General features: G+C 48.3%; 1 protein-coding gene and 1 long non-coding RNA gene across 2 annotated transcripts; both read left to right on the forward strand.

Annotated features, from left to right (window-relative positions):
- Positions 1 to 4,498: 4,498 nt before the first annotated feature.
- On the forward strand, positions 4,499 to 9,955 carry LOC122476859. Its single transcript, XR_006295622.1, has 3 exons — positions 4,499 to 4,624; positions 9,034 to 9,304; positions 9,907 to 9,955. It is a non-coding gene; the product is annotated as an uncharacterized LOC122476859 (long non-coding RNA).
- Positions 9,956 to 11,967: 2,012 nt separating this feature from the next.
- On the forward strand, positions 11,968 to 14,804 carry TCEANC (transcription elongation factor A N-terminal and central domain containing). The gene is given in 5 exon segments (XM_043569728.1): positions 11,968 to 14,028; positions 14,031 to 14,369; positions 14,372 to 14,443; positions 14,446 to 14,592; positions 14,595 to 14,804. Coding segments are annotated over 5 exon segments (963 nt in total). The 5' UTR covers positions 11,968 to 13,805; the 3' UTR covers positions 14,777 to 14,804.
- Positions 14,805 to 16,301: the final 1,497 nt, after the last annotated feature.

Genomic DNA, 16,301 nt, shown 5'->3' on the forward strand with positions numbered 1-16,301 from the left:
ACGACCTGTCCAGTGTCCCAGCCTCACCGTTCGTGGGCCTCTGTTCCACTTACCGTCATCTCCCCGGTCACTGCACCGTGGCTGCCCCGTTGGACTTGATCATCCCCTCTGAACTTGAACTCCAACATCACACTCTCTAGTTTATCTGGCTTTTAATCATCCCCCCACTTATCCTTTGGACTCTTTGAAAGCCCCATTCCCTTGAGATCTTCATTTTCTGCCCCTCTCTTGGCTTCCTCGTATCTGGACTCTCCTCTCTAATAAAACATAACCTAGACCCTAATGCGCACCATCCCTTCAAAGACCCTCTTGCCAACGCTCCCCAAGGCCCATGCTCTTGTCTCCTTCCACCACAGCCACCACGCAGGGTCCCAGTGCGCATCAACCCACAGCCTTTCGTCTCTCCCGTCACCGGGCTTGCTAAGCAGTGTTACAAAGAATGACACATTGTGCAGGCTGGTTCTTCGGCGAAACCAGGACCTTCAACCTTTCGCGGATCCTGAGCGCTGCCCGAGTGACCACCGAACGAACGGTGCTTGCCTGCTTGCTGGCTCGGGCTGAGTAACATTCACCAGGACGTCCCACATCCTCCAGTCTCAGGGCTTCCGATTAACACATTGAAATAACAGTGGCGCCAGTCCCCATTTCTGCCTCCTCTCTGAGGCTCGATGTCCATGACTGACTAAAGCACCAAGTTGACTTTGAGAACACGGCGGGGCCTTTGCCGTACGCAGGGAGGGGTACTGAATGACACTGGGGTTTTCTGCTCTACGGGTTGAGAAAAGCCTCCTTGTGGCCAGAAGGTTTGCCCTCCAAGGGGGTGTTGGTGGAGGGGGGAAGCCCGACGGGGGACATCTGGAGGCCCAGTCGTTCTGTTTCTTGATGCTTTTTGGTTGGCCACGCTTTGTGAAAATCATTGAGCAGTACACTCACGACCTGTGCACCGTCATTTCTATGTATGGGTTCTACTTCAATAAAAACGTACCTTAGAAAATAAAAGTGTCACCCCTCTCCCGGTTAAGATGAACCCCATCTGTCTGTGCCGGTTGACTTGGGACAAGTCACCGAGTGAATTCACCTCTCAACACCAGGCGGGCTGTAACTGAAGTCCCACAGGCTCGCGTATAGTCCAGCCACCGGTGCCTCTTACGTTGGGGATGTCCCCTGGCTTGCCACCCAGGATACCCGCGGACGCTGGTCACCAAGCTGGTTGCTGAAGGTAAACTGTATTGGAGTTTCGAGGCGGATGAGGCCGGAGATGTGCCTGCTGCTCAGAAAGCCAGGAACCCCTCACCTCTCCCACATGTGTTGGTCCTTCTGGACGCCCGTGAAAGCTTCTACATCCCCCTTTCCCAGTCCTGTCACTGTCCTTCTAAAATCTTTTCCCTCGTGGGCCCAAGCTGCAGTCACACGGCTCTCCTGCTGGATAGGAGACACTTCTTGCCAGCGTTCGGTTTTCGGATCCTTCTCCGAGTTCTGGCAGCGCCCTCTCGTGGCAGCTGGGGGTGACCGTGTGTGTGTGTGTGTGTGTGTGTGTGTGTGGCCGCCGCGGGGGCAAACCGCAAAGAGGGCCGTCTTCAGTATCTCCTGCTGCCTCTCTGCTCCATTTCTCCCCTCCCCGGTGTCTTGCGAACCCGTGCCTCTTTCTGGGGGCCTAGAACCTTCCAGTCCGGTCACCCCTGAGATCTTGAAGAAGCCAATCTTGCAGACCTTTCATTATTTCCCATCTCACCCCTGTGTACTTGTCCTGCCCCAGGCTGCTGGTCTCTGCCTATGCTTCGATACAAGGGACGAGGAATAAGGCAGTTTCGGCACCATCTGCTGTCAGGTAGTAGGTGGCCCTCAAGTCACACGGCTGCATTAAGGGAAGTTACGGCAAGGAGACAGGAGCGTGCAGGCGCGTGGGAAAACCAGCAATCCAACTTTGGAAATGGGCTTCAAGGCCGGAAGCAGAGCTATGGGGAAAAGGCCCTTGCTGATCAGCCTGCCCACATCACTGTCACCGCACTGGTCTCCACATGACTCAGAATTCACATTCCAGGCGCGCCTGGGTGGCTCACATCTGGCCCAATGTGTCTCCGCCTGAAGATTCAGAAGACCTGGAATAAGCATGTTATCCTTTATATTGTCGCGGGGTTTTTTTAATTTCAAGTTTATTGGGGGGTGGGGGGCGCGCAGAAAGGGAGAGAGAGAGAATCCCAAGCAGGCTCCACACTGTCAGCACAGAGCCCTGATGTGGGGCTCAGACCCACGTACCGTGAGATCACGACCTGAGCCGAGGTCGGAGGCTTAACCAACTGAGCCACCCAGGCGTCCCAAGAGACCTCCCTTTAAATGAAAAAACCTGAGAGCCAAAGCGAGGCGAGGCACTTCACAGAGCCGTCCAAACATCAGGATCACGGACTGTATTCCTTCGGGCAACAAGCAACTGACAGAATGAAATCCCAGGTGGCGGGCTCAGATTTCTTAGCAGAAATGCCAAAGGCAGTTGAGCAGGCAGGCAGAGGTCTTTGCATAGCATTAGCATCCTTTCTTCCCATTTTTTTTTGTACCTTATCTATATTTTCCTGATTAAATGGAATGTTGAGGCGTCCCTAGTAACAAAGTAGTATAAAATGTTTCTTTGCCTCTGAATTTCCATCCTGTGATATGCACCACCAAGTGATTGAAGACATACGTGCTGGTCTTTCATTTCCCTGCTAATCTGTTGTCACAAATCTATGGTAGAATAATTCTAGAAAAATGGGCAAACTGGACAAATGGCGTGGAGAAGAGTAAGTGATATAGAAACGACCTACAGATTATGACAGGTGCAAGGGGATGTTAAATGAGACTTTTCTTGACTCAGAGTTTTGCCCAGGGCCCCAAAGCTGAGCATCGTGTGTAAGTGCCCTCTGGTTCCAAAGAGACATGGTAGGGGCGCCCGGGTGGCTCAGTCGATTAAGCGTCTGACTTCGGATCAGGTCATGATCTCACGGTTTGTGGGTTCAAGTCCCGCATCGGGCTCTGTGCTGACAGCTCGGAGCCTGGAGCCTGCTTTGGATTCTGTGTCTCCTTCTCTCTCTGCCCCTCCCTCACTCACGCTCTGTCTCTCTCTCTCTCTCTCTCTCTCTAGAAAAATAAACATTAAAAATAATAATAATAAAATAAAGAGACACGTTAGACCATCTGCACGGGGCTCACCGAATGGAGAGCCCAACACTACTTTCTGCTCCCCGTGGTCCGTCACCCCTCTTCAGCTTTAAGGCAAGAGTGGAAGAGGGCTGTTAGAATTCCAGAAGCTTATCTTATTTTTATTTTTTATTTTTCTTTATTTTTTAATTCTTAAAAAATTTTTTAATGTTTATTATTGAGAGAGAGAGAGTGGGGGAGGGGCAGAGAGAGAGAGGGAGACAGAATCTGAAGCAGGCTCTAGGCTCTGAGCTGTCAGCACAGAGCCCGATGCAGGGCTCAAACCCACAAACCGTGAGATCACGACCTGAGCCGAAGTCAGACGCCAACTGACTGAGCCACCCAGGCACCCCCTTATCTTATTTTTAGATGGTTAGCAAGTCCAGCCTAATCTAATATTGAAACTTCAGGCACTCGTCCAATTCCAAGCTCTGGCCCTTGCTTGGCTCAAGTGTAGTCTCCAGATCCTACAAAGCCCCCCTTTTTTTTTGCCAAGTAAGGTTGCATTCACAGGGTTCGGGGGTTAGGAGGTAGACATATCTATCTTGATCGGGGTGGTTGGGGGGGGGGGAATATTATTCAACCCACAACACTGATCAGATTGTTTCTTTATACCTGAAAGTGACTGGAAAAGCTGTGGGATTTGCTCAAACCTCAAGCTCCAGCCCAGGAGCAGCCAAGGGGCGGGAGAGAGAGAGTGAACAGAGCTGGTTTCAAAGCAATGGTGAGAAAAAATAGGTTTCTTCTTATACCCTATGGATCCCAGCCTACTCAATAAATTAGACGTATAGGTGTCTCACTTTGTTCTTGTAATAGAAACAATCTTAGAGCGACAGCCCTTTGAAACTAAAGTCTCTAGTTTTACCATCACTTTGATTTTATTGGACCCTTGCAGGGAAAGAATGTGTACAGGTGAGAAGTGCAGGATACACCCACGGCTGCTTAATGAACGTTTACTACTTTCATATCAACTGATGTATGCTAGAGGGTGCAATAAATACTTGTATTAATTACTGCATTAAATAAATCGCACGTTTGGCCAAAGTTCTGTGAACATTTAGCTCAGCAATGCCTTGAATGGAAGCGGAAAGCGTGCGTTGCAGAGTAGTTCAACCAACGTTGCTGCTGAAAAACATCACTGGGGCTCGTTTCTTTCAATCCAGGCCCCGCTACCCCACAGTCGCCCAGGCAAATCAGCCCTCCGGCAGGGGGCGGGGGGCGCGGCTTCACAGCCGCGGGTCGCTCTGCGCAGGCGCCATTCACCTAGCACGCAGGCGCTAGGGGCAGGGGCGGTGGTCTCTAAGTCTGCGAGCTTGGATTGGTTGAGCCTTGGTGGTCCCGCCCGCGTACCGGAAGCTCTGGGCGCGGAGGTGTCCGGAAGCTCTCTCTGGGCGCGGAGGTGTGCGGTTGCTGTCTCTGGGCGCGGAGGTGTCCGGGATTTCGCGGTTTCTCGGTGAGCAAAGCTCTAGGTTCGCCGGGGTGTCTGCACGCCGGTGCTCAGAGAAGCCGGCGACTGCTCGGGGTGGGGGTGGGCCCTCGGTGCGTTCTGGGTCGGGTAGGCCCTATCCTGTCCTTTCCTCCCCCTCCCCCCCGAAGTCGCCGGGGTGGGCAGATCTCTCGGGACCGCCGCCGCTTCTGTGCTGGGTGCCAGGCTGGCACACTGGGACGGCTTGCAGCCGGCTTTGCTTGTCGCCCCGCTCCACCCCCCGGACCCCGAACCCCGAACCCCGAACCCGGGCCACAGCGGGCCTTCAAGCTGGTCCCTTCCCCTCGCTGCACCCGTGCTAGGGATCATCCCAACGTGATAAAGGGCGCTAGCGCAGTGTTGAGTGGCTGTTCCGAAACTGCAACGCCCCTACCGAATATTTGGCTTCAGTTCTCTCCATAGAGGAAGGGGCTCCCTGTGTATGTGGAGAGGTGTATGTGGGTTATGGCTAGAAACAGAATTCTTCTCTAGATGTTAGGTCTAAAGACTTAAATAGAATTGACTTACTGCTGATTTGTTACCTACCGGCTTTTGGAAATTGTCTTTACTCTCCCCTCTCCCCGGGGTTTAGGCCAGAAATGTGCAGATGTGGGTACCTTGCCCATGTAAATGTTAGTTAACATTTACAAGCTTTTTTATGCACCTAGTCAACAGATGTATGGGACCAACTATTGGCCGGCCCTATATAAACTCTTATCGATACGTATTCAGAAGGTAGGATTTATAGGTGTGTATGTTGGCATTATCTATATTAGCATATGCTCTAGAACTGTGTTGTTCACTATGGTAGCCACTAGCTACATAGGATAATGAGCACTTGATATGTTCCCAGTCCTAATTGAGATGTGTGGTAGTGTAAAACAGCGAATTTGGGAGAGCTAGTATGAAAAAGAATTAAAATATCCATCATTTGTTTTTACCAATTACATGTTGAAATAGCAGTGTTTTTGGATACACTGGTGAGGCAAAATGTTATTAATTTCGTCTGTGTATTTAAAAAAATTTTTTTTAATGTTTATTTTAGAGAGAGACAGAGTTCGAGTGGGGGAGGGGCAGAGACAAAGGGATTCACAGAATCCTAAGCAGGCTCCAGGCTGTCAGCACAGAACCCAATGTGGGGCTCCAACTCACAGACTGAGAGATCATGACTTGAGCCGAAGTCGGACGCTTAACCGACTGAGCCACCCAGGTGCCCCTAATTTTGTAGTTTTAATTATTTTGTGTAACCACTTTAAAAAATAGATGAGGAACACCTGTTTATTTTTTAAAGTGGTTACTAGAAAATTTTAAATTCTGTCTGTGGCTTGCATTATATTCCTGTCGGACAGTACTGCTTTAGAAAGGGGTCAGCAAACTGTGGCCTGCAGCTAAATCCAGCCTGCCTGCCTGTCTTTGAAAAAAAAGATTTGTTGGAGCAAAGCCTTACTCATTCTTTTATGTATTGTCTGCGGCAGAGTTGAGGAGTTCATACAGAGATTGGATGGCCTGCACAGCCTAAAATATTTCCTATCTGGCCTTTTACAGAAAAAGATTTGCTGACCCCTTGCTGCAAAACAATGCCTGCTATGGTAGATACATGTCATGTGAGCTTTTTAATTAGAGTCCTATGTTAATTGTCAGGCCTACTGTGTGACAGGCACGGTTCTAAGGACTTTATAAGGACTATGTCATTTATTTCCCATATTAATGCTAGGATGTGGGATTTCCTTGATTTTGGAGATGAGGAAATCGAGGCACAAAATCGTCAAGAGACATGCCAGATGTGCTCAACACCCCTCCCTTCTGGAAATTGCACCCTCCTGACCCTCCTTATCCCCAAATGCTTGACACTGGGAGGCTATTCGATTAGCCCCTAGTGGGCACCGTGCTGCTGCGTTTTGTTTTTTTTTTCTTTTATATGACTTTTTAAACTAGAATTGAGGTGACGTTGGGTCTCCTGTGGAAGCAGCTGAGAGGCACTGGGCTTGGGGGAAGTGGGTACAAGCAAGCGGTTCCATAGAAGGAAGCGCACAAGCAGAGAGGAGAGGGCGCAGCCTGGGTGCTCTTTTCTCCTTTAATAAAAACCCTGTTTGTTGAGAAATAGTAAAGCACTGGCCAAGTATTTTCCAGGCATTCTCCGTGAATGAAACAGACATCATTCTTTTATGGTCTTGTGGGCAAGGCAGACAATAAACCATTTTTTCAGTGCAATACACGCCATGAAAAACCACTGCCAATATTTGCAGTTTTTGAACAGGTCTCACTCATCTGTAAGATGGAGATAAGCCGCATGCTTGTCTCGGGGTTGTCGTGAGGCTTGAGATGACGGGAGCGCGTATGGCACGTAGAGTTGTTCAGTAACCCTACTGGGTGCTTTCTGCCGTGGAGAGGTAAGGGAGGGAATGGGTATGGGCAGTCGGGGGCATCGTGACACTTACAACATCGCAACCGCCGTGCCCGGCAAGTGTTTTTAACACGTCCTGAGGGGGCTCGTCCAGCAAAACCCAAAACCAGAGCGGTTCTGTACATTCAGTCCAGGAACAGGACGGGAGCTGTCTTTGGGCTGATGGCAGCAGAACTGAGCGGGTCCCATTGAGGGAGGGCCCTGTGCCCATGTACAGAGCAGTGGCAGCAGCTCAGAGTCCCCTGGATGGCTGGGAAAGCACCTAGGCCTACCCTCAGGGATCCTGATCCAGGGTGCCTGGGACAGGGCCCTGGCCTCGGTTTTGTTTTTGCTAATTTCTCCAGATGACTCCGGTTTATAGGCAGGACTGAGAAGCGCTCGCGGTGTGGATCAGGCTAGGCTCAGGGAGCTACGGAGGTGAAGCACAGAGTTGTGAAATAGGCGGGGCCTGTGAATGGTTCTGAGGTCTCAGAGGAGGCTGCTGGGGCGGGGGGGGGCAGGGGGCTTTTTATCGCCTGGCGGGGGACCTCGGGCTCCGTCCTGAGGGCAGAGGGAAACCTCTGGAGGGCCGGGAACATGAGGGAATGTCTTGGAGAGATCCGTAGTATTTCATTTCTACCCCCACCGTGCGGCTCAAACACAAAACCCCGAGATCAAGAGTCTCATGGTCTACTGACAGAGCCAGCCAGGTGCCCCTGTGATAAATATTTATTAAATGAGCTCTGTGGAACTCTAAACTGGACCCACAGCTTACTTTGTCTCCTTGTGGCACTTCTCAAAATTTTCTATCTCGGTTGCTTTCACAGTATACCGTCCTAGGGCAGTAAATGCTTTATATCCGCATCATTGTCCCACAGAGGGTATAGAAAGTTTGACAGGATGTAAATGCTGTTAAAAATATAGAGGAGAATGGAAAACAGTATGGCGGTTCCTCGAAAAATTGGAAATAGAATTCCCGTATGACCCAGCAATCGCACTCCTGGGTATTTACCCAAAAGCATCGGAAGCAGGGTCTTGAAGAGAGATTTGTACATCCAGGTTCCTGGCAGCGTTAGTCACACCGGCCAAAAGGTAGAAGCAGCCCATGTGTCCACTGGCAGATGAGCAGATAAGTAAAATGTGCTTTATGCATACAATGGAATAGGAGTCAGTCTTAATAAGGTTCCATTGCATGTATAGACCACACGTGCCAGGACACGTGCTACCATGCAGGTGAGCCTTGAGGACATTATGCTAAGTGAAATGAGCCAGACACAAGAGGCCGCCTGCTGTACGATTCCAGTTCAATGAGCCTGTAGTCACATTCAGAGACAGTAGGGTGATGGTGGCCAAGGGCCACGCAGGGGGAAGGAATGGGCAGTTGTTTAATGGGTACAAAGTGTGTTTTGCAAGATGCAAAGAACTCTGGGTGTTGGTTGCACAACAACATGAACGTACTTACTGTCACTTCGCCGTTCGCTGAAAAATGGCTAAGATGCTAAGTCTTGGGGTATGTGTGTTTTTTCACAATCGAAACTGAAAAAGAAGGAAATGAGAGGTAAATAAAAGGACATGCATTCCTTCAGAATCTCCTGGAGACTCTGACCCTTGGTTAAGAAATTCTGGCCTGAGTTAAATATTGTCCAGCCTCCACATGGGCACTGTAGGCCTGTCTGTTATTAACCACCTTGCTGACATGTGGCAAACTTCAATCCCGATCCCTTTGGTAGCGATGCATATAAAGTGAATGTGGAATGCAGGCCAGGTGAGTGTTCTTTCTTTGTCGGGCAACTTGCCAACAAGCTGGTGGGGAGGGTTCAAGTGTATTAAGCAGCTTGAGACCTTATCATGATGTGGGCTGCTAGGCATCCTCCAGATCCCAGGATCTCAGGCAGACGGTTCGGAGAAATGTTCAGCCATTGAAGGCAAGTATTTTTTTATTTTTCTGTGTTATCTTGCCTGTTCTTTGTCCACTGAGCCTTTTTCTTTTCTTTTCGTTTCTTTTTTGACACAGAGAGGGAGAAAGAGAGAGATTGCACACGTGCACTAGGTGGGGAGGACAGAGGAAGAGGGAGAGAGAATTCCAAGGAGGCTGCAGGCTATCAGCGCAGAACGCGACACAAGCCTGAGTCCCGTGAGCCGCTAGATGATGACCTCAGCCGAAATCCAGAGTGGAATGCTCAACCGCTTAACCAACTGAGCCAGCCAGGTGCCCCAGTGAGCCTTTGATTCTCAGGAAGACCTCTTTCACTGTTTCCAGTGTTTCAAAGTGGAATTTTAAAAAGGTAAAACAATGATCTTGAAGTACTGATTCTTGCTAACGAGAAATATAGCCACTTAAGATCCTGAATTGCTGGCCCACTGAGTCTTAAATAATTAAAAAAAAAAAGACCACCCAGGTTGCCTTCATTCCAACTCCCTCCCATGGCAAAAATGCCAGACTCGCAATCTTGGTCATTCTTGAGCTGGCCCCACAGGGAGAACTTGAGTAGGAACATCATAGCTGTGACCAAGGGTACGTAACCGTTCGTATTTGAGGGGAGATTCATCTGGTTTAGACTCAGTAATAGACTTCATTCTGACTGCTGGTCTGAAGACAAAGCCACAGGTCCTGTAACACCTGTATGATACTCTGATTCCAAGAGAAGGTAGAAGACTGATCCGCCGACCGTGTCCAATTTGCAAATACTATAAATACATGTTTACCATGAAATTATATTGGACTAGTCACTTTTCTGGTTGTGAAAATAATACATACTCATACAAAATACAGGAAGGAGTAAAAGAACGAACAAAAATCACCTAAAATCTTACCGTTCAGAAAATGTCACTGTCTAAAATTTTGTGTATTTATTTTCAACCTTTTCTCTTCACATGTGATTTTTAGTGTTCGAGGGGAAGATGGCGGCATAGGAGGACGCTGGGCTCCGCTCGTCCTGCTGATCACTTAGATTCCACCCACATCTGCCTAAATAACCCAGAAAACCACCAGAAGACTAGCAGAACGGACTCTCTGGAGCCAAGCGTAGACGAGAGGCCCACGGAAGAGGGGCCCCTCCCGAAGCGGACCACCGAAGGCAAGGCAAGCTGAGCCTGCCCCTCCCGCCCCCGTGCACCTTGCGGGTCCACCCCGGCTAATACGCCAGATCCCATCGAAGCAGCGCCACGAGCCTGGCAGTGTGCAAGTAGCCCAGACAGAGGCCACCCCGCTCCACGGTGAGTCCTGCCCCCGGGAGAGGGGAAGAGGAGGTATACACCAGTGTGACTGTGGCCCCAGCGGTGGGCTGGGGGCAGACATCGGGTCTGACTGCGGCCCCGCCCACCAACGCAAGTTACTCCTGACGGCACAGGGGAAGAGCCCTGCAGTTCCGCGCCACCCCAGGGACTATCCAAAATGACGAAACGGAAGAATTCTCAAAAGAAACTCCAGGAAGTAGCGACAGCTAATGAACTAATCAAAAACGATTTAAGCAATATAACGGCGCAAGAATTTAAAATAATATTTATAAAATTAATCGCTGGGCTTGAGAAACTTATAGAGGACAGCAGAGAATCTATTACTACAGAGATTAAGGGACTAAGAAAGGGTCAGGAGGAGCTAAAAGATGCTATAAATGAGCTGCAAAATAAAATGGAGGCAACCACAGCTCGGATTAAAAAGGCAGGGAAGAGAATAGGTGAATCAGAAGATAAAATTATGGAAAAAGAGAAAGCTGAGAAAAAGAGAGATAAAAAAATCCAGGAGTGTGAGGGGAGAATTAGAGAACCAAGTGATGCAGTGAAACACAACAATATCCGTATAATAGGGATTCCAGAGGAGGAAGAGAGAGGGAAAGGGGCTGAAGGGGTACTTGAAGAAATCATAGCTGAGAACTTCCCTGATCTGGGGAAGGAAAAGGGCATTGAAATCCAAGAGGCACAGAGAACTCCCTTCAGACGTAACTTGAATCGATCTTCTCCTCGACATATCATAGTGAAACTGGCAAAATACAAGGATAAAGAGAGAATTCTGAAAGCAGCTAGGGATAAACGTGCTCTAACATATAAAGGGAGACCGATAAGACTCGTGACGGATCTGTCTACTGAACCTTGGCAGGCCAGAAAGGAAAGGCAGGAGATCTTCAATATGATGAACAGAAAAAAAATGCAGCCGAGAATCCTTTATCCAACAAGTCTGTCATTTAGACTAGAAGGAGAGATAAAGGTCTTCCCAAACAAACATGTGATTTTTAAATAAAATTTGGATCAGACTCTATATACTGTTTTTAAATAACTTTCTTCAGGGGTGCCTGGGTGGATTTAGTTAAACGTCCAATTTTGGCTCAGGTCATGATCGTGTGGTTCGTGAATTCGAGCCCCATATTGGGCTCTGTGCTAATAGCTCGGAGCCTGGAGCCTGCTTCCGATTCTGTGTCTCCCTCTCTCCCTCTCTGCCACTCCCTATTCACATTCTGTCTCACTCTCTCAAAAATAAAAAAAATAAGGGCACCTGGGTGGCTCAGTCGGTTAAGCATTTGACTTCAGCCCAGGTCATGATTTCATGGTTCATGGGTTTGAACCCCGCATTGGGCTCTGTGCTGACAGCTCAGAGCCTGGAGCCTGCTTCGGATTCTGTCTCTCCCTCTCTTTCTGCCCCTCCTCTGCTCATGCTCTCAATCTCTCTCTCTCTCTCTCTCTCTCTCTCTCTCTCTCTCTTTCTTTCTTTCTCTCTTTCCTTCTCTCAAAAATAAACATTAAAATTTTTTTAATGTAAAAACCATCTTTAAAAAAATTTTTTTTTTAATTTTTTTTGACGTTTATTTATTTTTGAGACAGAGAGAGACAGCATGAACAGGGGAGGAGCAGAGAGAGAGGGAGACACAGAATCCAAAACAGGCTCCAGGCTCTGAGCTGTCAGCACAGAGCCCGACGCGGGGCTCGAACTCACGGACCGTGAGATCATGACCTGAGCCGAAGTCGGACGCTTAACCGACCAAGCCACCCAGGCGCCCCCAAAAAATTTAAAAATAAACATTAAAAATGTTAAATAACTTCATTCAGATAAAATTTATACACCATACAGTTAACCTCCTTAAAGTGTATACACTTCAGTGGTTTTAAGTATATTTTCTACTGTGCAGTTCATCATCACAGTCCACTTTAGAGAAGATTTTCCACTTTCCCCAAGAAAAACTACACCCATTGGTAGCCACCCCCTTTCATTCTACCCCACTGGGTCCCCTCCCCCACCCCATCCGTCCACCCCAGCCCTAGTCAACCACTAATCCATTTTCTGTCTCTAGATTTGCCTATTCTGGGCATTTCATATAAATGGAATCGTACAATCTGTGGTCTTCTGTGTTTTTAACCCAGCATAGTGTTTGTAAGGCTCATGCATGTTGTATATGTCAGAATTTCATATTTCTATTGCCACACACCACTCCATTGTATGGATATGCTACATTTTGCTTATCCATCAGTTGGCAGGCATTTGGGTTGTTTCCAGTTGGGGGTTATTAAGAATAGTGCTGCTGTGAACATCTGCATGCAACTTTAACCATTTGAGACCTTCTAGTTTGTCTGAAGTTTGACAACATTCTTACATACACACCTTCCCCATCTCTGGTTTCCCTAATGTAAACTCGCAGAAGTCGAATCACTGACAAGGACGTTGCATTTTACAGAACTTGTCGGATGGTTTCTAAGAAGACTGTATGGATTCTCTCTGCACTCTAGTGTCAGCCTGTGTGCTTAGTGATGGGCATTTAATATCAGGTCCTGTGAAATGGAAGCCCATGAGTTTCTTATGAGACAGGTCCCTACCATCAAGATGCATATGTCTACGTGTAGACATGATGGGCAGATGTAGGTCCAAAGGTATTAGGTAGCAAGGTTAGGTACCTTACGTGGAGAGAAAAATGGACTGGTTAGATAAAGGAAACATTTGCCTGCCCAGGATGAGGTTCACGCAGATGCAATCATCAAGCAACTTTTTGCACCTTGAAGTTACAAAATTAATGGAACCAAACTGGCCTGGGGACTGGTTTGGTCCAAAGTCATCACTTGTCCAGATTGCTTAGTCTGAACCCTTACCCTGTTGTTCAGAAGACTCAGTTGTCAGCACAGTGCCTTTTGACCCTTGGGGTCCACCAGGCCTGTCTGCGGCTGCCTCCCAACCTGTGCTATCTCACGATTTCTTCCGATGTCCTTGGGATGTCTAAACAGCATCCTCTTATTGTTCTGTTTCTCATTCTTTTGTATTCAGAACAGTACCTCTTAAAGATGATAAAATCAGCAAGTAGTTCAGCGATGTGGCTGAAGAGGGGGGGAAATGGTCCCGCCTTGCCCAGACTTCCCTGTTGATGCTGACACTGGCATGATTTCATGCCCAACAGGACCGCCAAATCCCATCCAAAGCAGCTGGCCAATCCGGATCCGCAAAGATCACGGATTTGTCCAACTTGAGATGGACAAAGTTCTAGAGTTCTTCCAGCAAGCTTCTTTTAAGTGACTGGGAATGCAGAAGCTGGTTGCGTTGCTGCTTTTTTTTTCCCCCCGCTACAGGGACTCAGACTTTTGAAACTGCAACGATAGCACGTTGCAGATGCCGTTTTCTAACATGTCACACCCCTTTTTGTTACATAACTCTTTCAGAAAATACACAGGTAACTGGCAGAAAGTGCTGTGCTGCTATTAGGTCGCTGCGATTGGCAAGCACAAGCCTAAAAAAAACGGAACCTTCTTTTTTTTTCTTTGCCGCTGTAAAGATGTCTGACGACAACCACAGCTTCCCTTATTGAGCATTCGATGTCTAGAAGGAATTTTGAGGATCTTGGCAACCACCTTACTGAGCCAGAAACTCTTCGTGTGACTCAAGAGCACCTCCAGGGGACCGCTGTGGTCAGGGCCGTGTACGGAGTCCTCAAAAATTGCCCCACGGTGGCTTGGAAAAAGAAAGCCAAGCGTCTATTGTCAGAATGGAAAGCTGTCTATAAGCACCTCCGCTTCAACGGACAGCCCGAAATCATTCCCTACGGGCGGAAATGAAGAAAAGCCAGGACTTTTCTCGTGACCCAAGTCGGGGTGAGATACGGGGTGGCTCCGGTTCTCATTCATCATGCCACGATGTTGCAGAAGCCATTGAAATGATTGCGCCTGAAAACAGCACTAGTCCATTGGAACCTGAGAAAAAGCATTTCACGGGCGGTGCCCCTCAATCCGCTGATGAACGATCCAGTGAGTTGCCGGATCCCACAGTACCTGTGAGAGCTAAAGGCACAGAGCTTCTTTATGAAGCTTTAACGAGTTCTTCCATGGACCAGCAGCCCAAAGCCGATATGTGGCACAACTTCGCAAGAGACATTCTTACCCTCGACTTAACCTCAAAAAATACAAAACTTGTGTTAGAAGCAAAGTCACCAATCTGAAGAACCCCCAAAATTCTCACGACAAAGCTTGCTCTCTGGGACCATGTCGCCAAGAGAATTTGCCGAAACGACCGTCGTGGAAATGGCACACGAGGACCTGAAGCAGTTGAGAACCGCATACACGGAATCTCACATCCAGGAACACCACTTTCCCCGAGCGGTGGGGGGCGCACAGACAAAATAAAATGCGGAAGCTGTGAGAAGTTCAATTGCATGGTCACCGTAGTCACCAGAGGAGCACTTTTCCTTCCAGGCTGGGTGCGGAACTCAAATCCAGACAAAGACACGACCTCTGTGATCTGTAACGAGTGTGGGGAGCAGTGGTACCACAGCAGGTGGGTGTGCCTGTAATTGGAAATAAATGTTCTCTTCACAAAGAGCCAGAGTGATGCCTGTTTGTTTTGTTTTTTTTTTTTGGTACCACCCTTTTATGCTTGGTCTTAAAATCTTGTACACACTATTCTCAAAACAACCCTAAGAAGAAGGAAGGAAAGTCATTCGTTGAGGCTCACACCACCGTCGCTAAAAGTTGACAGTTTGGGGAGAGAGTGGATGACTGTTGGCCCTGTGCTTTGTGGCCACTTAGTACTTTGCTGGACTCCAGAGCGTGGTTGAGAGCAGCTCAGCACACCCTAGAGCCTGTTAGAAATGCAGAGTCCTAGGCCTCGTGCTGCTGAGCCTGACTCTGCATTTCGGCAGGATCCCGGAGCGGTCCTGTTCAAGGTAGTTTGAGAAGTGCTGCTTTCGCAGTAGGCATATAGTTCTCGGCAGTGGCTGCATAGGAGAATCATCTGGGGAGCTTTGAAAACCCACTGGTGCTCAGGGCCCTCCCTAGAACGATGAAATCTGAATGCATGGGATCTGACCCAGGCATCAGCATTTCTTTAAAAAAATTTTTTTAACATTTTCATCTATTTTTGAGAGACAGAGTGCAAGCGGGGGAGGGGCACAGAGAGAGGGAGACCCAGAATCCGAAACAGGCCCCAGGCTCTGAGCTGTCAGCACAGAGCCCGATGCGGGGCTCGAACCCACGAACCATGAGATCATGAGCTGAGCCGAAGTTGGACGCTCAACTGACTGAGCCACCCAGTTGCCCCATTAGTATTTCTTTTTTAATTCCTCAAGTTATTTTAAGATGCAGAGTTGAGAACTATTCACACACAGGCTCTCACTTGATTGTCTCACGGCTCTCAGACAAGAATGTCACTATACATTTTACAGATGAAGAAACAGGTCCACGGAGGTGCTGTGACTTGGCCGAGCCATGCAACCTTAACTAGCCCAACTCAAACGGCTCCCACATTGGCCTTCCAAATTCACTGTCCAAGACCGTCTCACCATTAACTTCTGAGAAATGTGTTCCTGGAGATGTGTCTTTAGGCCCTAACATTGGACAGCTAGAGCTTTGTTACTGTTCCCTGTCTTTTCTCACATTACTGGTCTCTCCCTTGAACCATGAAAGTTATCCTGTAACTAATCCCACAGTTAGAATTTTGTTTCAAGTCCTCTTGCGTAGAGGAGGTGTGTGTGTGTGTTTTGTTTTTTGTGGGGGGGTTTTTTGCACAAGTTCTCAAGAGTCTATAAACCATTTATAAAATTTGGTTTCTGTTGTTAGAGAGCCTTCATGTTCTCAAGGGCGTGTGAGTTTAGATCTGGAGGAGCTGGAGGCGCCTGGGTGGCTCAGTCAGTTAAGCATCCAACTCTTGATTCCAGCTCAGGTGTTGATCTCAGGTTTGTGAGTTGGGTTCCATGCTGGGCATGAAGCCTACTGGGGGGAAAAAAAAAAAAAAAGATCTGTAGGGAGGAAAAAAGCTCTCCTAGGCTGTATAGGTGGGACTCTGCAAATTAGCATGACCAAAGACAGAGTAAGGAGAAA

This window comes from Prionailurus bengalensis, chromosome X (assembly GCF_016509475.1).
Source record: "Prionailurus bengalensis isolate Pbe53 chromosome X, Fcat_Pben_1.1_paternal_pri, whole genome shotgun sequence".
Taxonomy (NCBI): domain Eukaryota; kingdom Metazoa; phylum Chordata; class Mammalia; order Carnivora; family Felidae; genus Prionailurus; species Prionailurus bengalensis.